Raw genomic sequence first — 23,612 nt, forward strand, 5'->3', positions numbered from 1 at the left:
GCGACACTGTGATTAGCCACACTTTGGGATGAGGAGCTGAGACGTGAAGAGGCTGAAACCCCTCAAGCCCAGGCCGCTCTTCAGCAACTCTTCCTGACAGCTCACCCCATCCCAAACACTCAACTTGGAAGCAGAGAGTAGTTAGTTGGCCTGCTGGTCCACAGCAGAGTCGTCCCCCCCCCTCCACTGCTCTGCCTGGAAGATGAGCCCCTGGCCTTTACAGCTGACTTCCTGAAGGCTGTCACAAGCCGGATGAGGAGGTGACAACAGGGTGGGTGCTGGTGGGGACCTGTGACCACAGTCTGGGGGCAGGGCAGGAAGTAGTAACGATATGACGTTGGCCAGGGTGGGCCTGTATGGAGATTGATCGCAGCCTTTTAAAGCCTCCATTGGCAACGCAGGTGTCCTCCTGCGCTGCAGTGGCATCTCTGTGGGACTTCAGGTAAGGAGGAGGAGGGGTGGGAAGCAGGCAGGTTGTGATACCCCGGGAAAGAGAGTTGGGAGGTACAGCCAGAAGGAACCAGAAGTGCTAGTAGCCAGCCTTCAAGCTCATCTCTCATTCCTTCGTGGGGTTGGTGATCACTCTGGGGTTCATGTGTAAATGACGACTGTCCACAGTCTTAAAGGCTATTTCCAAAAGTTCTGGCAGTTAATGTTTGTAAACGATGGAAATGGGCCAAGAATGGAACACACTTATGACTCTACCACCGGGGGACATGGTGGTACCCCGTCTCGAAAGATGCAAGGAAGAGGAGGGGAGGGGAGAGGAGGGGAGAAGAGAGGAGGGGAGAGGAAGGAAAGGGACAGGAGAGAAAAGGAGGAAGAAGCCAAGACCTGTAAATAGACTCCCTGACAATTCAAAGAAGGCCAGAAGGGAACTGGTGTCCGTTGGTCAAAGTCACAAGTGTGCTGGTCTCTTAAGCAAGATGATCAGAATCTTGACAGGATTCCCCTGCTTGTTTACCTCCCGACCCCACATGTCACCTCAATCCTGCCTCCAAGTCACTGCTTTAGGTAGAGCATGGAAGGCTTTAGCTAGATGTGAGGGAGACCTCTGCTCACCCCACTCCCTTACGTAAGACCCTGCAGGCAGAAAGAAAGAACTCCGAGGGTCTTGGAAGGAGCCAGTTCTCCATCTGTGGGTCATGTCAACTGGAAAATACATATTTCCAAGGGTCTTAGAAACTGCAAGATAGCAAAATTACAGTCATGAAGTCATGAAACTAAATTTATGGTTCGGTTCCCAGGACCACTGGGAAATGTGTGTTTTCCTATGGTCTCGATCCGCAGGTAGAGAAATGCTGAGACAGGGATAGAAGGAGATTCAAAACCAGGCCCCTGCGGCTCCCCCAAGTCTTTTAATGGATTGCTGCCCAGCAGCAGGCAACAGGTAGATGCTCGCACTGCCATAAGTCTGAAGTGGCAAGACAAAAACTGTGAGCAGCGGAAGGGCTGGCAAGGGCACATTTAAAGTCCCACACACTAGGGCCACGGGCATAGAGACAGGGCAGCCTTCATCCATTGTAGATTTGGGGCTGGTGCCCTTGCAGGAGGCTCAGAGCAGCCACAGGGGATGTGCAGGGAGCTCACTGTCTCCTCACATCTGTAAGGGAGAGACAGAAGTCACCGTTGGAATTGGAGACGGAGAGAAAGTGAGAAGCAGCTAGGAGTCATGCCTGGTGCCACAGGCTTAAGATCCTAGTTCCTCCACATGTTCAAGGCTAGCCTAGGCAACAGAATGATTTCAAAGCTATCTTGAGCAATGATACCTTGTCTCAAGATAGAAGGATGGATGGATGGATAGATAGATAGATAGATAGATAGATAGATAGATAGATAGATAGATAGTAGGGTGTGGCTCCATGGTGGAACATTTGTCTACTGTACATAAAAAGGCTCTGGGTCCATCCCTGGAATGGGGAAAAGGAATCAGATAGGAAAAGTGTCCCACTCTGGGTAGGAAATGACACATCTCCAGAGCCGAAACCTATTACAGATGCTCTGTCCATGGTCACAGGCTTCAATCTTGATTCCTGCTAGGTCTGAGATAATAAAGTCTCTCAGCACAAGGCTCCTCTTGGCTGTGTGACTGGGTTATATGTTTAATCCCTCTGGTTTTCTCTGTACAACGGACCAAGCCAGTCCAGCTCTGGCATGCAGTAACTAAAGAGAAGTTGACTCTCTCTCCTGATGCTCTCCAGTCGTGAGTCAGCATCCTTCATCCCTGTTCCCACAGCTTTCCAGAGTTTACAACTACTGTGCCTGCAGCATCATGGCTGCGTACCTGTTCCTCCTGGGCCTTTTCCTGCTGCTGCCCCGACCCGTCCCTGCTCCCTGCTACACTGCCACTCGGTCAGAATGCAAGCAGAAGCACAAGTTCGTGCCAGGCGCATGGATGGCTGGGGAAGGCGTGGATGTGACCACCCTCCGCCGCTCCGGCTCCTTCCCAGTGAACACACTGAAGTTCCTGAGGCCTGACCGCACCTGCACCCTCTGTAAAAACGCCCTAATGAAAGGCGCTATACAGCGCCTACCCGTGGCGATCACCCACTGGCGGCCTCAGGCGTCGTCACACTGCCAGCGTAATGTGGCCGCAGCCAAGGTCAGCTCCACGGAGGGCGTGGCCCGGGAGGCAGCTGCTAATATCAATAACGACTGGCGTGTGGGGCTGGATGTGAACCCTAAGCCGGAAGCAAACGTGCGTGTGTCCGTGGCTGGCTCCCACTCCAAGGTAGCTAATTATGCAGCCGAGAAGACCTATCAGGACCAGTACAACTTTAATACTGACACAGTGGAGTGTCGCATGTACAGGTAAGAGCTGAGGCAGGGGAGAGAGGAGCCGGAAGAATAGTAGGACACTCTAAGGGGTCTAGAAACTCTGGAATAGCGAGTGGAGTTTGCCTATTGTTTCACAGGGGTACACCAAATCTTGATCACTCTAGAATCAGTAGTTCTCACCCTTCCTAACGCTGTGACCTTCTAATACAGTTCCTAATATGGTGACTCCAACCATAAAATGATTTCCTTGCTACTTCCTAACTGTAATTTTACTACTGTTATGAACCATAAAGTAAAAATCTGATATCCAGGCTATCTGATATGTGACCAGTGGGGGGGTCTTGACCCGCAGGTTAGGAGTCACTGCTCTGAATTAATTTCTGTTGATGTGATAAAACGTCCTGACCAATAGGCAGCTAAGGAGAGACGGCTTATTTTAGTCACTTTTCCGGGTTACAGTTCACCATGGCTCGACGTGACGCAGCTGGTCACATACCCACAGTCGAGAGCAAGGGGAAATGAGCACCTTCATGCCAAGCGCTAAGCTAGCTTTCTCTACTGTTATACAGTCCAGGGCCCGAAACAGGAAATGGTGCTACCCACTTTCAGGCTGAGTCTTCCACATCAAATAAGGCAATCAAGACAACGCTCTACAGGCAAGACCACAAGCTGATCTGCTCTAGAAAATTCCTCCCTAAGACACTCTCCCCAAGTGATTTTAGGTTGTATCAAGCTGACAATGAAAACTAACCACCACAGTGGTCTTTGGATGCCAGACCCTATGTATGTGTGTATCTATCTATCTATCTATCTATCATCTATGTATCTATATGCCTATATATCTGTCTAAGTAACTGTATATGTATCTAACTGTGTTATGTATCATCTATGTCTGTATCTATGTAACTATCCAGGTATGTCTGTCTGTGTGTCTGTCTGTCTGTGTGTATATATCTATCTATTTATCTACACTGTATCTATGTATCTATTATCTGTCTATGTATGTATGTAACTATCTATCTCTGTACCTGTCTATGTATCTCTATCATCTGTCCTTTTTTTGGGGGGGGGAGGTTTCGAGACAGGGTTTCTCTGTGTAGCCCTGGCTGTCCTGGAACTCACTCTGTAGACCAGGCTGGCCTCGAACTCAGAAATCCGCCTGCCTCTGCCTCCCAAGTGCTGGGATTAAAGGCGTGCGCCACCACCGCCCGGCATCTATCATCTGTCTATGTATCTGTTTATCTACTCGGTATCTATCATCTATCTGTGTGTGTATGTATGTATCTATCTATCTATCTATCTATCTATCTATCTATCTATCTATCTATCATCTATCCATGATAGGCCTCCTCTATGCATGATCACCTACATCCGGAGAACAGGGCAATGGAAGCAAGATTGTTCCTGAGTCCTAGCTTGGTGACATTTAAATACAGGCAATGAGCACCTAAAACCTCTCTCCTAGGCATTGTCAACCTCCCATGGATTCTTCTTGGCTAGGGACAGAAACAGGACAGAAGGAGGACTGTGTCCTCCCTTCTTACTACATGGATACACAGTGACTCCACGTAGCCTACACTAGTTTCTCAGACTTTAAAAAAAAGAAAAGGTTTTTTTTTTTTTTAAAGCTTTTCTATGTATCCCTGGCTGTCCCAGAACTCACTCTGTAGACCAGCCTGGCCTCAAACTCACAGAGATCCGCCTGCCTCTGCCTCCGGAGTGCTGGGATTAAAGACGTGTGCCACCACCTCCTGGCATCTAAAAATATTTCTTTACTTTGTAATGTATTTTTTAAGTGTGTGTCTATGTGTCTGTGTGTCACAGCAAATGTGAGGAGATCAGAGGACAACCTGCGGGTGTCCTTTTCTCTGCTTCTACTAAGTGGGTTCTGGGGATCGAACTTGGGTTGGCAGGCTTAGCAGCAAGCTTTACTCACTACTCCCCACTCCACAGCCACACACTTTACATTTTTTAGATGGCATATATTAATTCTAAATTTTAACAATGGGTTTCACTACATGTATATATTTTGATCACGGTCTTTTTTTATCCCAACTCCTGATAACCCCTTTATTTTTCCCAGCTAGCCCCGGTGTACTTTTATGTCTGTGTACATATATGGGGGAGGGATCTTGAAGGTGCTATCGAATAGAGAAATACCACCCACTAGGCCCCTCTAATGCTCTGCCCTCTCCACAGTTTTCGCCTGGTGCAAAAACCTCCACTCCACTCTGACTTCAGGAAGGCACTCAGGGGCCTTCCCCCCAACTTTAACAGCTCCACGGAGGACGCCTATCGCAGGCTCATCTCCTCCTATGGCACCCACTTTATTACGGCTGTGGACCTAGGTGGCCGCGTCTCAGTCCTCACAGCCCTGCGTACCTGTCAGCTGACCCTGGATGGGCTCACAGCCGATGAGGTAGCAGACTGTTTGAACGTGGAGGCCCAGGTCAGCATCGGTGCCCAAGCCAGCGCCTCAAATGAATACAAAGCTTGTGAGGAGAAGAAGAAACAGCACAAAATTGCCACCTCTTTCCACCAGACCTACCGCGAGCGTCACGTCGAAGTGCTCGGTGGTCCCCTTGACTCCACGCATGACCTGCTCTTCGGGAACCAAGCTACACCCGAGCAGTTCTCAACCTGGATAGCCTCACTGCCGAGCAGCCCTGGTCTGGTGGACTACAGTCTGGAGCCCCTGCACACACTCCTGGAAGACCTGGATCCGAAGCGGGAGGCGCTGAGACAGGCTATCAGCCAGTATTTGATGAGCAGGGCCCGCTGGCGAGACTGTAGCCGGCCCTGCAGGCCAGGCCAGCGTAAGAGTAGTCGTGATTCATGCCAGTGTGTGTGTCAGGATTCGGAGGTCACCAACCAGGACTGCTGTCCACGCCAGAGGGGCTTAGCCCACTTGGTGGTAAGCAATTTCCAGGCAACAGGTCTGTGGGGAGACTATATCACAGGTACCGATGCCTACCTAAAGGTCTTCTTTGGTAGCCAGGAGCACAGGACCGGTGTAGTATGGAACAATAACAATCCCAAGTGGGATGACAAGATGGACTTTGGGAATGTGCTCCTATCCACAGGGGGACCCCTCAGGGTGCAGGTCTGGGATGCTGACAATGGCTGGGATGATGACCTTCTTGGTTCTTGTGACAGGTCTCCCCAGTCTGGTTCCCATGAGGAGACTTGTAACCTGAACCATGGCAAGGTAAAATTCCATTACCATGCCAAGTGTTTGCCCCATCTCACTGGAGGGACCTGCCTGGAATATGCCCCCCAGGGGCTTCTGGGAGATCCTCCAGGAAATCGCAGCGGGGCTGTGTGGTAAAATAATGATAATGATAATAACATGCCTGGGTGTAGTAGCGCACACCTTTAATCCCAGCATTTGGGAGGCAGAGACAGGTGGATCTCTAGGAGTTCGAGGCCAGCTTGGTCTACATAGTGAGACCCTGTCTTAGAAAAGCAAACAACAAAACTGGGATGCTCGACTGACTTCTCCCTGGGGATCCGCAATGGCTTCATATGCAGTAGAGCACACAGCCTGAGCCTCTCGCTAGAGTGGCCGAGTTTTCACAATAGAGCTCCGCTGCCTCTCCCCGTCACACTGCCTCAGCCCTCCAATGTCCCCAAGCTTCACAACTACTGCTGCTCAGCATAAACACAGGCCAGAAGCCCAGCGGAAGGCCAGAAGCTGTCTCCACTCAGCTCTAATCCCATTCTCCTCAGCATGGCAAGAACATCTGTTAGAGACAATCCCTGTGCCCCGCTTCCTGTGCACCTTTGTCCCTCATCCTGCTCCTGACGAATGAAGGCCTGTGCCACCAAGCACATGGCTTGACAGAGGGCTGTAAATATGATGTAATGATAAGCATGTTGGTGGCCTGGTGACAGAGAAGAGGGGACAGATGATGCCCCAGCGATAGAATTCTATGTCCAACAACCCAGTTTTATAAAATGGGCAGTCAGGTACTGTAAGTGAACTGCTTCTTCTAATTCTGCTGGTAATGTGGGACCCCAATCCCTTACCCTCTGAGTGGAGAAACTTTAGCATAATGTGGCAATAAATGATGTCGGGCATTCAGTTTCTGACTGAAAGACAATGTGGGACAGTGGGGACTGCAGTGAACGGGCAGGGGCATCCTGAAGTGGCTGCAGCTTTACTTGGGGGATTCAAGCCCAGGTCACATGTTCTTCTCACTTCTTTTATTTATCTTTATCTATCTGTGTGTGTGCATGTGTATAAGTATGTATGTGTGTACATGTATGTATGTATGTATATGTGTATGTATGTATGTGTGTATATGTATATAACTGTGTATGTGTATGTATATGTGTGTGTATATATGTGTGTGTGTGTGTGTGTGTATATATGTGTGTATGTAGGAGTGTTTGCATTTGTGTATAGGTATGTATGTGTATATGTATGTGTGTATGTGTGTATATGTATGTATGTGTTTGCATTTGTGTATATGTATGTATGTGTGTATATATATGTGTGTATGTGTGTATGTGTATATATATATATATGAGTGCATGCACATGCATGTTCATATGTATGCCATAGCACAAACATGGAAGTCAGAGGACAACATGCAGAAGTCAGTTGTCTCCACCCATCATGTGGGTTCCAATTATCAAACACAGGGATGTAACTCAAGTCGTGAGACTTGACATCAAGCACCTAAACTCACTGAACCATCTCCAGCCCCTTCTAACCCCTCCTCCTCTTCTCAAGATTTATTTTTATTTTATGGGTATGAGCATTTAGCCTGCAAGTCAGTGCATGCGCCTGGTACCTGAGGAAGTCAGAAGAGGCATCGGATCCTCTGGAACTGGAGCTGCAGATGGTTGTAAACCAGCATGTGGACGCTGGGAACCGAACCTGGGTCTTCCTGGAGAGCTGCGAGTGCTCATAACCACTGAGCCATCTCTCCTGCCCCTTCTTCTCATGTCTTAAAATAGCCTGGAGCCCCAACCTGGCTTTTATCTTACAGAAATAAAATCCTATAAGACAGACAGACAAACAGAGAGAGAGGAGGGTATGTGTGCATGTGAACTCATGTGTATATCTGTGTGCATGTGTGTGCATGCGTGTGTGTACATATGTGTGTTTGTGTCTGTGTGTGTCTATGTGTGCATGTGTATGTATGTGCATGTGTGTCAGTGTCTGTGTCTGTGTATTCGTGTGCGTGTGCAGGCTATAGCCAGCCCAGAGTTCTACATCTTGAAGACTCAGCTTCCTAGAGAATCCATCTGCATGGGTTGATAAGTTCGCCTCTCCTTCACAACTTGGGGATGCAGGGGTTGTAACAAGGGACCTGAGAGCCTCTCAGTTCAGCCTCCTCAGCCAGCACATCAGGATCTGATATCCCAGAGCCAGGCCACAGAGTGCAGGTGACATTTGTGGCAGCATCAGAGGCATGGCAGACATGATGTGAAGGGCTGTTTTTAGTCAGAAGGGCTCAGAGGAACCACCAGAGCCCTGATGGGGTTGAAAGTCTCAACAAAATAAACTGTGGGGTAAGGGTAAGACCCGGAGACCCAAACCCCAATCCCTGACAAGGATCAGAAGGGTCTAGAAGCCCGTGGAAACCACTGTCCTTACACGTTTCCTGTCTCTGCCACACACAAACAAGAGCACAGGAGACCTTGCTTGACGGCTCGACTTGTGACACTACCTGCGGCCCTGGGGGAAAATAGAGGAGGTTGTGAGCCAAGCCCATTGATCTGCAGGACAGGAGTGGGCCAGGACTCACTCAGCAGGCTCTTTACCATGCCTCAGTTTCTCTCAAAGGATATTCTGTGTTCTCCTTTCTCAGGACTGCTTGACAGGGGGTCGCCAGCCTCTGTAGGATAAAAGAAGGGATCCTGGGAGAGGTCATCACCCCTGAAAGTCTCCTCCTGATTTCATATATAGATGAACTGAGGTCGGGGGAATGGAGGGCCATTACTTGAATAGAGTTTTTTTGAGGATTTTTTTTTTACCCCCTCTTTGATTTGTTGTCAACAAAGACAACAAATGTTGTGGTCAAAGGTTTTAATGTCAGAAATAAGACCGCCAGGTCTCTGATTCCTGGGCACAGTGTCGAGAGGCCAAGAACATAGGAGAGAGTTTATTTGTATTTTTTTTTAAAGACTTGTTATTTCTATGTGTATAAATGTTTGCCTTCAGATACGTATGGAAGCCAGAAGAGGGTGCCAGAGCCCCGAGAACTAGAGGTAAGGACAGTTGTGAGCCACCGTGTGGATGTTGGGAACTGAACCTTCATCCTCTACAAAAGCAGTTAAGGACTCTTAACCAATGAGGCTTCTTCTCTCCAGCCCACCATTTATTTGTAGTTTGAGGCAGGGTCTCCCGTAGTCCACTCTGGTCTCAAACTTGATATGTAGCCAATGATGACCATGAACTCTGACCCCATGCCTTCAGGATTCCAGGCAGGCACCACCCCACCCAATTCCCTGCAGCCATCAGTGGTGGCCTGCAGGACAGTACCTCCTCCACTTTGCTCCGCCCCTCTCCGGCCAGCTTTCCCTGGAGGCTCCACCCCCTCTTATCTTCCCCACTCCTGCCGGCTTTCCCTGGAAGCACCTCCCACAGGCGCTGCCTGCTCTCAAAGGCCTCTTATTGGATCTGCCTCTGGGGAAACCAGCTAAGGTACACACTGGCCACGCCCTTGCTGTACTTAAAACCTTCCCTACAGGCTGGGGAAGGTACGTCTGTTAACAGAGTGTGTACCTGGAAAGCAGGAGATCCTGAGCTCAGATCCCAGAAACCACATAAAGTGCTGACCTTGTAAGGAAGCCCAGTGCTGGGGAGATAGAGGTAGGAGGATCCCTGCGTCTCACTGGCCAGCCATTTCAGCCTAATCGGTGAATGTCAGGGCAGTAAGATACCCTATCTGAAGGAGGTGGACCTTGTTTCTGAGGATGACACTAGACATTGTCCTCTGGCCGCTACATATGCACACACACATACACACACAGAAATGGTCTCTACACATGCATTCACAGACACATACACCACACACATATACATACAAACACACATACACCATGCACACACACTCATACACATATACAATGTACACATACACACGTGCAGACACAAAACATTCACATGCATACACATGCATACATACATGCATAAACACCACACACATGCACACACAGAGACATGCATATGAATATTCACATATGCACGTATACATACACAAAAAAGCACACATGCATCCACACACACAAAGACATATACATACACATATATATATGCATACCACACATATTCATACATAAGTATGAGCACTCATGCATGCATATACTCATGCATACACACATATACATACATATACACATGCTCAGAATACACACACACCACATATCACAAATATGCATGCACATATACACTTGCAAGCATATATGCATGTGCACATATCACACACATACACACAGAACACCCGAAAGCATGCATACACACACAGATACCACATACACATTCGTACATGCACACATACAGACAAGCATGCATACACGCATTCGCGCATTCACACACATTTACACACATACACATAGACATGTATAGATGTACACACACATACATATACAGACACACTAACACACGCATACCTCATTTTTATGTGTATGAGTGTCTTGCCTGCATGTAGGTCTGTGCGTCACATGCATGCCTGATGCCCAGAGAGGTCAAAACAGAGTGTTAGATCCTTTGGAACTGGAATTAGAGATGGTTGTGAATTACCATGTGGGTGGACCAAATGCGGGTGCACCTTACCCAGAGTGCAGAGTTCAACTCCAGCTTGCTCTCGGTCCCCTTCAGTGAGCTAGCTGTCTGAATAGTTCCTTTGGGAATTGACTTCCACTTAAAGATATCATACCTTCTCAGAGTCAGGACAGTCTTGACATCAAGTAGGTGTCAGTGATGGGCAGTGTCCAGGGTCTCACTGGAGGTTAGGATTTGGGCTACTTACACAGAAACAAGCCTCAGCCACAGGAAGGACCCTGAAAAAACAATTAAGGAATGACTTTCACAAATAAAGAGACCTCCATTCTCTCTTCAAATACATGATCCAGACCCAGCCTGTGGCCTGACACCTCTGCTCTATCTACTCTCTTAGACACACTGAAACCACATGAAACTGCCCTCCAACTCCAGGTGTCCCCGGCTGTGATGTAAGGAGCCAGAACAGAACAGCTTTGGAGCCCAGAGGGTCTCAACTGTGATTCCAAAATCCCAACCTGGGAGTGTGCAGTGTAACCTCATCCATCTGCAGGGCAGGCATCATGAGGTACCGCCATCCCTGGGCCTGGAAGACACCCAAAGCCTTCCACATCCCTCCTTCCACAGGCTGGTTCTCAACTCCAGCCAGCCCAGACCGGAACAGCTGCTGTTGTTCCGCAGGCTACAACCAGGTTTTGTTGTTCACTGTGGGGCCTCAGTGGCACATCTGGCCTCACTGTTAATCTCCCCAACATCTGGTTCTTGGTTTGGTCTTAAAAGAGCAGTGATGTCAGCTTTCTGACTCTGATGGGACCTTGGGCTTTTCTCCGGGAACCCCAGCCTCTCTGTGATCATGAAATAAGGCTGTCTCCAAGGACAGCCTCGCCTCTCTGCCCTCACTGCCCTCAAGATTCAGTCCCACTGAGCTCCAGGAAGTTTTCTCAGTGTCCTGCAAAGGGCAGAAGGCAGTAACGGAGCAAGCAAGGACATGGTCACCGCCCATGCTCATCAGGGTGGGTTCTAGGAAACCATATGAATTCATTTTGTAAAATGTTTTTCCAAGTGGGAGAATGGGAAGAGAGCCTTCGCTGTCTTCCCTGCCCCTTCCCTACTCCTCCCCTCCCCTTGTCCTTTCCCCGAAGCCCCACCCCCTACCCACCCCGCCCCTTCCAGGTGGCCTCTCCTGAAGACTGGAAAGCCTTAGGCATTGGGTAGGTTTTAACTTCTCTGACCTTGTCAATAACCTAGTAAGGTAGATACAGGTCTTCCCATCAAAGAAATGGGGTCACCCATAAAGCCACAGCATGCCCCCTCAGTTTTACAGACACCCTAAGACCTCAGAAGTATACCTACAGTTTTTATGCATAGAGTCCCTGAGGCTCTGCTTCATAGACCCCAGACATTCCTAGTGCTGTCGGGTTCAGGGTAGAAGCCGAGAAAACTCACTTCAGAGACAGAAGCTTAAAAAATCAAAGTTTTATTTTCTGCACACTCAGGGAGGTGGCCGGTTTGGGATCTGAACCAAGTTCCCAGAGACAGATTATACATTTTTACAGGATGGGAACACAAAGCAAGGGGCGTGGGGTGGGCTGTTGCATTGACCAATCATATTTTGACACACAGGGTTAAGGAAGGAAGTTAACATTGGTGACTGGGCCTTATCTGGGTCACCTGGTTACAGGGTACTTGAGTCAGCTTTTGCAGCCAGGTCCCCTCCTGGACTCTAGAATGATAAGGGAACAAAGAAGTGGACAAGCTACGTTCACTACAGGCAGCACACGTATGACTTGTGTGCCTTTGTTAGATAATGGGACGGGACAGTCCTTCCTTTTTGTCTCCCTTACAGGTCAACAGACAGACATGAAACACCTGAAGAACCAGGGTTGGACTCAGGAAACTGTCTCCCATCAGTGCCATCAGTGGCGGTAGCAGACCCACCAAAAGACATATTCTCCAGGAGCAATGCACTCCGGCCACCCTGCCATTCCAATGTCCTAAAAAACGTGACAAAGCACATAGAAGGTAATATTTCTGGGCTGTGTACCATCCTGTGGCAGCCAATGTGTGCACAATATTTCATAGCCATCACCGATAAGCAGACCCCAAAATTTTCATCTTCTTCAAAACAATGCTGTGCCTGCCCATGATTGTAGGACCCTGAAGGGATGATTTGGTCTCCCTGGTAGAGCACTAGGTTTGAGATAGCCGGAGACCCAGCAGGTGACCATCGCCTGTGTAGGGATGGCACATATCTCTCCACACCCCCGGATTCCAGACTCCTGACACACGGTCTACATCTCCATTAACCTGCCCCTTGCAGACACGTTTGGCTAAGCAGCCCCTCCCAGAGAGGTTTCCATCACCATCCGCCTACAGGTCGAGGGCGTGGCTACAGGCTTCAGCCTCGAGAGATTTCCATATTCATGAGTTACCTAAAGGCCAGGGGGCGTGGCTAAATTAAGTTATTCCTTTTCCCAGCTCCTCCTCTTCCCCCTCCCTATTTAAGTCAGCTTGCCGCTGACTTAATTGGGGGGCGCACATCCAGATCCAACTACCACACTATGGCAATAAAACTCTTGTAACCCACGGACTTCTCGTATCATTGGGACCTGCCCTGCAGTCACCAAAGCTTCCAGCCCTTGGAACTCCGAACTTTCTTGAGTTATTGAGACCTGCCATAGTGGAAAGCCCACCTGGGTTTCTGCCACGAAGTTCCCACACGTGATGCTAAATTCCTTCATGGTAGGGGTGGAGGGCAGTGCAAACCACATCCACCCCCTCTTCAAAGGGACCAATGACACCCAGAGGCACAATTCCTCCTAGGTTCACTCTGGGGAACTGAGTTTATTGGCATAGATGAGGGGTTACTTCTGTCATGGTTTGTATATGCTTGGCCCAAGGATTGGCACTATTAGAAAGTGTGGCCCTGTTGGAGTAGGTGTGTCACTGAGAGTGTGGGCTTTGAGACCCTCATCCTAGCTGCCTGGAAGTCAGTATTCTGCTAGCAGCCTTCAGATGAAGATGTAGAACTCTCAGCTCCTCCTGACTATGTCTGCCTGGATGCTGCCATGATCCCACCTTGATGATAATGGACTGAACCTCTGGACCTGTAAGCCAGCCCCTTATAAGGTTTATAAGGACAATTGTCTTATAAGAACAATTAAAAGTTGTCCTTATAAGAGTTGCTTTGATCATGGTGTCTGTTCACAGCAGTAAAACACTAAGACATTTACAGTAGCCGGGCAGTAGTGGTTCACGCCTTTAATCCCAGCACTTGGGAGACAGAGGCAGGCAGATTTCTGAGTTCAAGGCCAGCCTGGTCTACAGAGTGAGTTCCAGGACAGCTAGGGCTATACAGAGAAACCCTTCCTTAAAAAAAAAACAAACAGAACAACAAAACAGACATTTACAGAGGGGAATCAGGGATACATCTCTCCCACACCTAGGAGGCCTCACCTGATGAGCCTTACCCAACAAAGATGCTGGCTTCTCTGTAGCTGCATAGTAGGAGTTCACCTCTTCCCACCTACGTTTCCTAGCCCCTCCTCCACCCACAGGAAATTAAGGCAGAGCTGCATACAAAGGACAGTAGGGAGCTGCTGGACACTGGGATGAGGGTCTCATAACACAGCCAACTGGGAGCTGAAGAAATGGCTGAGCTGTTAAGAGCACTGACTGCTCTTCCAGAGGTCCTGAGTTCAATTCCCAGCACCCACATGGTGGCTCACAACCATCTATAATGGCATCTGATGCCCTCTTCTGGTGTGTCTGAAGACAGCGACAGTGTACTCATATAAATAAAATAAATAAATCTTTAAAAAGAAAAAACCCAACTGGGATAATTATTTTGTAGGGGGGGCACTGCTGAACTCCCCAAGATGACAGTTGCTTGACTCAGGGGACAATCACTCACAAGAGCCCACAATAGTATAACCCCGGCTCTAGAAACTTCTGTCCTTTCCTCTGACAGTCTGTCCTTTGCCCTGCGCTGGAGTCCTGGGTCTGCTTGAGGAATTCCAAATGCTTATGTTCTGTGTCTGGCTTCTGTCACTGCCCAGCTGTGTTGGATCAAAACGGCAATTCCCTTTATGCCTGAGTAAAGCTATGAACATCGGTGTTACAGCGTCGAAGCACCCTGCTTTTAGACTCCTGCCTCAGAGCGGGATTGCGGCTCATGTGAGAGTTCTGCCTGAGCTTTTGACAAACGGCTAGACAGCATCCCTCGTCCACAATCCCACCTGTGCGGTGCAGACCTGCCACACGTGCATGGGGACACCAGCTCCCTCCCCCACCTTTCCCTTATACTCTCTCCACAATATTGAGGCTAGGTCTCTACAGAGGAGGACCTGTCTGGGAGGCCACCTCCTCTGCCACTGAGCCCTCAGTTCTGGTGAGGACCCCGTGGGAGGAAGGAAGGCAGCTCACTCTAGTTCACATAGACTGGTCAGAGGCCCCTCCTCAACAGTCAGCCCCTCTCTTCCATCCAAGAACTCCTTAGACTCACGGTGACTGCTAAGAGGGTCCTATCCACCTGTGACATCAGAAGGCAGCTCCTGAGTGGCCCTGGGACAGGTGCCCAGCCTGGGTTCCCCTCCCGCACTACAAGTACAGCAAACAGAGCAGAGCAGAAAGGCCTGGGTTACAATGTAACTGGCAGCATAAACACACATCTGTTTATAATCTGAAAAACACAACAACAAAAAAAAAAAAAAACAAGATCTGTGGAACCAGTTGAGAGGGCCAACTGGTTGGTAGGAAATTATACAACTTTCTGTTTTTAAAATGGGCTTCCCATGTGGAGGTCATAGAAGAACTTGCAGGGACTGTTTCTCTCCACCCTTCATCCCAGGGATCAAACTCAGGTCATTAGGATTTGTGGCAAGAGCCTTTTATCTGCTGAGCCATCTTGTCAGCCCTATATGCCTTTCTTTTTTAATATTTATTTATTTATTATATGTACGTGAGTATATTGCCACTGTCTTCAGACACACCAGAAGAGGGCACTGGATGCCATTACAGATGGTTATGAGCCACCATGTGGTTGCTGGGAATTGAACTCAGGACCTCTGGAAGAGCAGTCAGTGCTCTTAACCTCCGAGCCATCTCCCCCCACCACCCTACCCCCAATATGACTTTCTTAAGAAATCAAAACGAGAGGCTGGATCAATGGCTCAGCAGTTAAGAACACTGGCTGCTCTTCCAGAGGTCCTGAGTTCAATTCCCAGCACCCACGTAGCAGCTCAAAAATGTCTGTAATTCCATTTCCAGGGGATCTAACACCCTCACATAAACATACATGCAAGCAGAATGTACATAAAACAGAAATAAATTATTGGGGAAAAAACAACACCCTCACGTCTTGAATCCCAGCACTTGGGAGACAGACACAGGTGGATCTCTGAGTTTGAGGCTAGCCTGGTCAACAGAGACAGTTCCAGGACAGCCCGGGCTACACAGACAAACCTTGTCCCAGAAAAAGCAAAACAAAAAGAAAGAAACAAAAACAAATAAACCAAAATGTTTCCAGTTAAAGTCATTCTGACCATGCTTATTTTTTTATTAAGCAAAACATGGGAATTGTCCCCTGAGGCAGGAACCATGGAAATGCCTCTTACCTGTGCTTTACAGGTTTGTGGCCCTGCTGGTGGCCTGAGAGGTTATACTTTGTCACCTTCAGTTGTGTATCTGAACATTCTAGAAAGGCTTTGTTTGAAAGGCTCCAATGGTTCCTTTTTTACCTAGTGTGCCGACTATTTCTAAAAGCGCCGTTCACTGCTTGACCTCACTAAGCTAATGACACTGGACAAGATTCCATCTGACACACGCTGATAATTCTAGCCTTCTGGAAGCTGAGACAGGAACACTGTCTTCAGAAGATTGTCATGAATTCAGAGACAGCCTAGGCTATATGTAGGGTAAGACGTAGCCCAGGCTGGACCCTGTCTTGAAAGAACAGAAAGAAGTGCAGAAAGCAGGTAGATTCCACAAATGGTGTCTGAGTTTGGGTTTTACTGCTGTGAACAGACACCATGACCAAGTCAACTCGTATAAGGACAACATTTAATTGGGTCTGGCTTACAGGTTCAGAGGTTCAGTCCATTATCATCAAGGCGGGAGCATGGCAGCATCCAGACAGGCATGGTGCAGGAGGAGCTGAGAGTTCTACATCTTCATCTGAAGGCTGCTAGCAGAATACTGGCTTCCAGGCAGCTAGGATGAGGGTCTTAAAGTCCACACTGAGAGTGACACACCTACTCCAACCAAAGTCACACCTCCTAATAGTGCCACTCCCTGGGCAGAGCATATACAAACCATCACAAATGGGAACTTGAAAAAATAACTTGCAGGGCATGCTGATATACACCTTCCGTCTTTCGTGAGGAAACGTCGATCTGAAGAATGTAGGCTCAAGAACAGCCTGGGCTACTATCGAGTTTAAGACTATCTGGGCTATACAGCAAGACTTTTTCGAAACACAAAAACAAAATAAAATGGAAATCTAAGGGTTGGAGGACTTGGGTCAGTGAGGGAATGCTTGCCAAGCATAAATGATAGATGCCCTGGATCCAAACCCAGAACATCTGGACAAAGAAAGGTGAATCGGGAGAAGGACTGGCCTGGCTTCTTCCCTAACTATCTGCCTGCCAATCATCTATCTCTCTAAAAAATCCGATTGTGTTACAATGTCTAGCTGTCCACTTTAACAAAGCAGAGGCAACTGGGCAAATCCCTGAACACCCATTCAAATAAATACATGAGAGAACTTTCCAGCCTTGACAGCACTCTGAGAATGTTACACTAAGAGAAAATGAAAGCCCTTGGTTTGGGGTTTTGTTACTGCTTTCCTTATCAGATTGACAGCCATTAAAGACCTTGGATCTTGTCTGGGACAGCACTTCCTAAGGGGCTGGTGCAGGACAGGGCCCAGAGACTGCACCACTGAGCTCAGAGCAAGCATGATGGCACTTCCAAGCAGGAGAGCGGTTGGGCTAGCCCAGATGAGGTCACTGTGGTGGCTGTGGGAGAGGGTAAGAATCTACCGAGAGGGTGTGCAAACAACACCTCATCAGCATGGCTCTAAATAAAAGCACCTTGGGTGTGGAGGGAACCACTTGAAAACACACAACCGGCTTCAACCAGCATCACGTTGGAACCTCAGGAACCTGACAGGGGCTTTTCTAAGCGAGTTGTTCCCCCTCAGTTCCCACACTGTCACCCCGTCACCCCAGCTTGCCACAGGGCTTAAAATCTCTTTTTTCCTTCTTTAGGGTAGGGTCTCACTATGTACCGTAAACTCCTGATCTTCCTCTCTCTGCTTCCCAAGTTCTGGTGTTACCAATATGTCTAGTTTTATTTGGTGCTGGTATTCACAAACACTGCAAGCACTACACTGAGCTACATCCCCAGTCCCTGATGAGAACATTTTTTTAAAAGATTTTTTTATTTAGTATGCAGTGTCCTACATGTATGCCTACACACCGGAAGAGAGCACTATATTTCATTATATGATAGTTATGAGCCACCATCTGGGTGCTGGGAATTGAACTCAGAACCTCTGGAAGAGCAGCCTGGCCCCTTGGGAGTCCACAGGCATGGTGGTTCCTCACCTGAGACTTGGGGGAGGGGTGTTAGCTGACTGCAATGGTAATATATGAAGCTGGACACCCAGCAAGCTGTCACTTTGACTAAGCAGAAGCAGAAAAGGGCCACCCTCGGCAGCAAGAGCACAGCAGACATTCAGAAGTGCTGAATCAGCAAAAGGGTGTCACTTGGGCCCTCAGAGCTGCACCATGGAGTGTTCAAGCAGGCAACAAGGTCAGAAGGGCTCCAGGCTAAGATGCTAATCTGGCATCTTCATGGAGGAAAGGGGAAGCTGCATGCTGTAGTGTAGCCCAGACCATTGTTCAGCCCAGTGTGTGATGGGTGGCCCAGCCAGGAAGCAGAGGAACAGGGATAGCCCGGCTGTAGGGGAGCCAACATTCGTGCTGGGGTGACTTTCCGCTGAAGCTGCTTTGTGGGGTGGGGGGACTGGCGGATCACCCTTTATCCTGCAGGCAACCTCTCACCTCCTGGGCGCTGTGAAGTAACCAGATACTGTTTACATCTCCCCGAGGGAAGAATTCTCACAACACCGGGAAATGCACCCAGCAGCTGTCAGGATGGCGACTGTCACAGAGATGAAAAAGACCCTGCTTGGAACTGTGGAGAAAGAAGTTCATTAACACGGCCTCATGGAATCAGGCATAGGGGCTGCCTCAGAAGGCCCAAATCAGAACCCTCAAACGGCCCAGTGATTCTATGCATACAATTGCAGGTCCCTGTGGCTGGAACGCAGAAAAGGGTCCCAAAAGACACGTGGAGTCCAGGGTTCCAAGGCTTTATTGTTCATAGCAAATGTAGATAGTCTGGGTGCATCCCCCACTTAAGCCAGGGGGAGCTGGCTTAAATAGGGAGGGGGAAGAGAGGAGGGTCACTTAATTAGCTATGCCCTCTGGCCTTTAGGTAACTCATTAATATGGAAATCTCTTGAGGCAAAAGCCTGCAGTCACGCCCTCTACCTGTGTTAGGTGACACCCCTTTGGGAGGGGCTGCATAGCCAAAAGTGACTGCAAGGTGCAGGTTAAATGGAGGTCTTGGACCACGTGTCTGGAGCCTGGATTCTGGGGGCGTGGCCGAATACCTGCCGTTTCCCCATTGGGGTCGGGGTTTAAGGCCCATGTCCAACCAAGAATCAAGCTATCCTTTCACAGCCTGACACACAAGTCATTATTGTTCTTGTTGGGACAAAATACCTAACCTGAAGCAACTTAAAGAGGGTTGTTTAAGAAAGGATGTGACACTGGAGAGATGGCTCAGTGGTTAAGAGCACTGACTACTCTCCCAGAGGTCCTAAGTTCAATTCCTAGCAACCACATGCTGGCTCACAACCATCTGTAATGGGATCTGATGCCCTCTTCTGGTGTGTCTGAAGACAGCTACAGTGCACTTATTTTTTTTTTTAAGAAAATCTTTTTTAAAAAGGAAAAGAAAAAGGATGTGGTCTATAATGGTGACCAGAGGAGTGGAAACCACTCACGTTGAGTTGGAAGCCAAGATGGTGAGAACGGACAGGAAGTGAGGTTGGACTGTAAGACCTCAGGGCTGCTCCCAGCAGGACCCTTCTCCCGTGGTGGGTGCACATCTGTAAGCTTCAGACACACAGTGCCACCTGGACGAAGTGTTCAATCACGCAGGCTGATGGGGGATGTCTGACATCCAAACCAAAATGGTATAAAAGCAAAAAGGATGAAAACAGGGCTTGAGGGCACTGGGCGGGACTCATGGTGTCTGCAGAGGAAGAGTGGCTGAGGCCTGTTGTCCTCAAAGAGGCCCCAACTCCACTCTGAGGGTCTTCTCAAAAGCTGTAATAAAATCTCCAGCTCTGCTCCATCATAAAGCGAGACCTGGGATATTCTCATTCTCTCTCTCTCTCTCTCTCTCTCTCTCTCTCTCTCTCTCTCTCTCTCTCTCTCAGTGTGTGTGTGTGTGTGTGTGTAGATGCTGTGCTGGTTAGTTTTATGTCAACTTGACAGACGCTAGAGGCATTTGGGAAGAGGGAACCTTAAGTAAGGAAACACCCCCACTAGATTAGCCTGAGGGCTAGCTTCTGGTACATTCTCTTTGTGGAGCGCTGCTGCCGCGCCTTAAAGATGGTGCCGGCTAGCCCTAGCTGACTTGGAGTAAACAAGCCTTGTTTGGTCCTGGGGCGGTACTTGCTGGTGGCCTGATCTTGTGTCATGGGTCCTTGACCAATCACAGTGCGAGACGTGGTATGGGCTCATGGGCAGTCCTACGCAGGGTATAAAGCTTCGCTCCTGGGCTGGCTTGGGGGCACACCTTCAAGCTTCATGTAACTAGCAATTCCTGAGTAAACTGCTGCTGGAAGGAACTGGTGTTCAAGTCTTTCTTCCCTGCTGGTAGGGGTGGTAGGCGCTGCACATCTCTTGATTGACAGTTGATGGTGTTTACTCAAGGGGGAATCAGCACAACCACCTTATACATCCAGTATAAGGTGGTAGGCTGTGACTGATGACAAGGAGGGAGGAAGTGGCGTCTATAACACCCGCAGCCTCTGAACATCAGGGGTGCTAGTAACGAAGGCGTTCCATTCACCTGCATCCACCCTTACTCTGGGGGGCACGCTTATCCGAATGGCCTCCATGTCTGCCTCACAGTACAAACCAATCAGCAAAGCAGCGTGTTACACGTTTATACTGTTTTTAATGCTCAAAAGCTCTGTACAAAAAAAAACAAAAACAGAAAACCATAAAGAATTCCTCACAGCACCCCTGTGAGGTAGGTAGGCAAGTATTATTCTCCAACTTTACAGACAGGGAAACTGAGGCAGAGAGGTACAGTGATCTGCCACTGGTCCCAGCACATCTCCCAGTCGGCGTCAACCACGAGAGTGTGAAGGGTCCTCTCTGGTCTCTGACTCCTTGGCCAGACCTTTTCTGAAAAGAACTGACTTGTACAAAACAGACACCAGCAAACCTGAGAAGCTATGGACAGACAGACAGCAGCTTGCAAAAGGATTCAGCTAAGAGGGTCACCACTTCCTCAGGCTGGAAACAACTTTAGCCTCTTCAAACAGCACGGCTGTCAGCTGACATCTTCCTGAAGGACAGGAACCCAGAGGTTCATCTCTGTCCTTCGAGGAGTTAAGACAGGTAGCCAGGCTCCTGGGTGTTCAACCATGAGTTGTGGTAAACTTCAGTCCCAGACGAGACTCACCAAACACAGCCCTCTGTGCCCTTCTTCCCACTGTGTGAACAGAACTGCTCATAATTCAGTGGTGTCCCGGTGAAAGCAGCCACCACAGACTGAGTCCACAAGAGTCTCTCCCGAAGAGTCACCTTGATCCTGCTAACAGGCTTCCAACACACGATCCCACCTCTTCAATGTGCTAATGGTCTCTGTGAGTCCCCCCCCCCCCGACACTGAGAGGATCTCCCTGATGTTCTCAACTCCCTGGGCACAAGGGGAAAAAACTGAGGAATGACGGGTAGGAGAGAAGGGGAGACACCCCTCAGTCTTCCAGGCTGGCAACACGCACGAGCCTGAAGGGGCCGGGCAGAGATGCCTTTAACACAGACCTGCTCGGCACACGGTCCTCCTCACCTACCTCAGGCAAGCTGCTTGGGCTGAAAGACTGAGAGGCAGAGCAAGCCAGTCAGAGGAAGGAAGTGAAAATACAAACATGACCAGCCTGCTGCCCACTCAGGCAGTCTGATGCCCAACACTGAAGAGGGGACAGTGGTGGTGACTGGCTGTTTGGGGAGCGAGCTCCCTAAAGGCTGTTTGCCAGCTGGTCTGTGAGGTACACACGCTGGGCCTTGTCAGAGGCCGCTACACACCTCGAGGGTTGACAGAAAATGGTGGCACCATCTATACATCCTACAAAAAAAAACCCTCTTTCCAAAGGTTCTCAAACCCTCAGGTCTCACCAGGAACCTGGCAAGTGTCCATCTGAAGCAATGAGACCCTCGGATCCCCCAACCCGCCTTGCCAGGAGCAAGAAGAAGGCCTACAGGAAGTCCCCAGCATCACAGGGCTCTGGGTCTCGGCTCTGCTCCTGCCAGCGGTAGCGGAGCCTTGACAGGGGCTGGTCCTCCACGCTCTCCAGCTCAGGGAACCCCAGCTGGTTGAGGATCTCGTAGATGCCAGCTCTGGTTGCCACCTGGAGAAGACAGAGATAGGGCAGAGCTTCAGGGGTGACGGTATCATCAGGCCTACTGTCCTCAAACCGCCCTACCCTTGCTGAGCTTGGAGGCACCCAGAGCTGTCTCAGCCAGCTCAGCAGCTATACCACAGACCTGCATGTCCACCTACACTCACCTTGTCCAGGCTCCCTGACAGACTTCTCTCCTGGTACTGCATGAAGCATGCTGTGCAAAAACATGGGGCACTGGGCATGCCTGGGAGACCTCAGCGGTGCTGGCCTGGCCAATCCAGCAAACCACATTTGGGCAGGGAGGCTGCAGAGGCAGTGTGGACGCCAGAGCCGACAGAAGCTCTTCACTTTGGCTGGGAGGTCAGCCCAAGTCGTTTGGCTTTCTCTGCTCTGGAGCCTCAACATGAAGCTGAGTAGCCCAGAAGCTCCAACCTCCCCCTACCCCTTACTGGGAACAAGTCCACCTGGACAAAAGAGACATTGTCCTTGCTGTCCCCAGGCACGCTCATCCCTGCCTCTGTCCATCCCAGGAAAGGGACTGAAGTCCCCTGAGTTAGAGTCGCACTCCTGCCTAAGCCAGCACCTCTCCTCTGAGATCTAACTACATCTATTCCTAGAAGTAGCTGGGGAACAGAACAAGCGGGCTCTCTGCCCTGGCTCTCCCTGAGTTCACAATCTAAGCAGATCGCAAGCAGAAAGCGTCCTTGTCCCCAGGCTGGGCATGTAGCCGTTAGCAGGATGCTTGCCTGACAAGCATCACGGCTTTGGGTTTTAGCCCCAGTAACATATGAAGCAACTGGGCATGGCGGTAAGTCCCAGGAATCCCTGTAATCCCAGGAAGGGAGAAGCAGGAAGATCAGAAATCATCCTCTGATACATAGTGAGTTTGAGGCAAGCCTGACTCTCCCACCTTACATTCCACCCCAGGGCTCAAAGAGGAAGCCAAGCCTGGGTCTTCTCATCAGGGAGGTCTCAATGTAGCCCTCACCAGATATTCTGACTCAACACTCACCCTCAAGCACAAAGATTCACTTCACACACTCCCCACACTGACGCCCGAGACCACCACTCAGGTGCATCCTCGGCAGCCTGCTTCCCTGCTTCCCCGGCTCTGTCCCCTGCGGCTCTGAACGTGCCCCCATCCAGTCCTGAGCCCCTGAACCTGTCCTATATCCGCTGTGGCTGAGTTCCCTGGCTCCATCTCCCCACCCACTCACATCCTGGTAGCTAACTGTGGACCTGAATCCATATGACAACAGCAGGTGGACTATGAGGTCAGCAGGGCCAGCTTCCTGGCTGAGGGGTAATTACAGGCTGCTGTTCTGAGAGGAAAGAGACCTCTCTCTTGACCCGCAGGTGCCAGGCTGGATTGGAAGTCCAAGCAGA

General features: G+C 49.5%; 2 protein-coding genes across 2 annotated transcripts in view; one reads left to right on the top strand and one right to left on the bottom strand.

Annotated features, from left to right (window-relative positions):
* The first annotated feature begins 344 nt into the window (after positions 1-344).
* On the top strand, positions 345-6,862 carry Prf1 (perforin 1). Its single transcript, XM_028776854.1, has 3 exons — positions 345-442; positions 2,237-2,811; positions 4,978-6,862. Exons 2-3 carry the CDS (start codon positions 2,273-2,275, stop codon positions 6,104-6,106), a joined length of 1,668 nt encoding a protein of 555 aa, XP_028632687.1. The 5' UTR covers positions 345-442; positions 2,237-2,272; the 3' UTR covers positions 6,107-6,862.
* Positions 6,863-20,753: 13,891 nt separating this feature from the next.
* Positions 20,754-23,612, bottom strand: part of Pald1 (phosphatase domain containing paladin 1) — a 60,552-nt gene continuing 57,693 nt past the window's right edge. The window contains exon 20 of the mRNA XM_028776839.1: positions 20,754-22,232. Within this exon, the coding sequence (XP_028632672.1) occupies positions 22,080-22,232 (153 nt within the window). The 3' untranslated portion in view covers positions 20,754-22,079. The remainder of the gene's footprint in view (positions 22,233-23,612) is intronic.

The sequence above is a fragment of the Grammomys surdaster genome, unplaced genomic scaffold, assembly GCF_004785775.1.
Source record: "Grammomys surdaster isolate TR1022 unplaced genomic scaffold, NIH_TR_1.0 273, whole genome shotgun sequence".
Taxonomy (NCBI): domain Eukaryota; kingdom Metazoa; phylum Chordata; class Mammalia; order Rodentia; family Muridae; genus Grammomys; species Grammomys surdaster.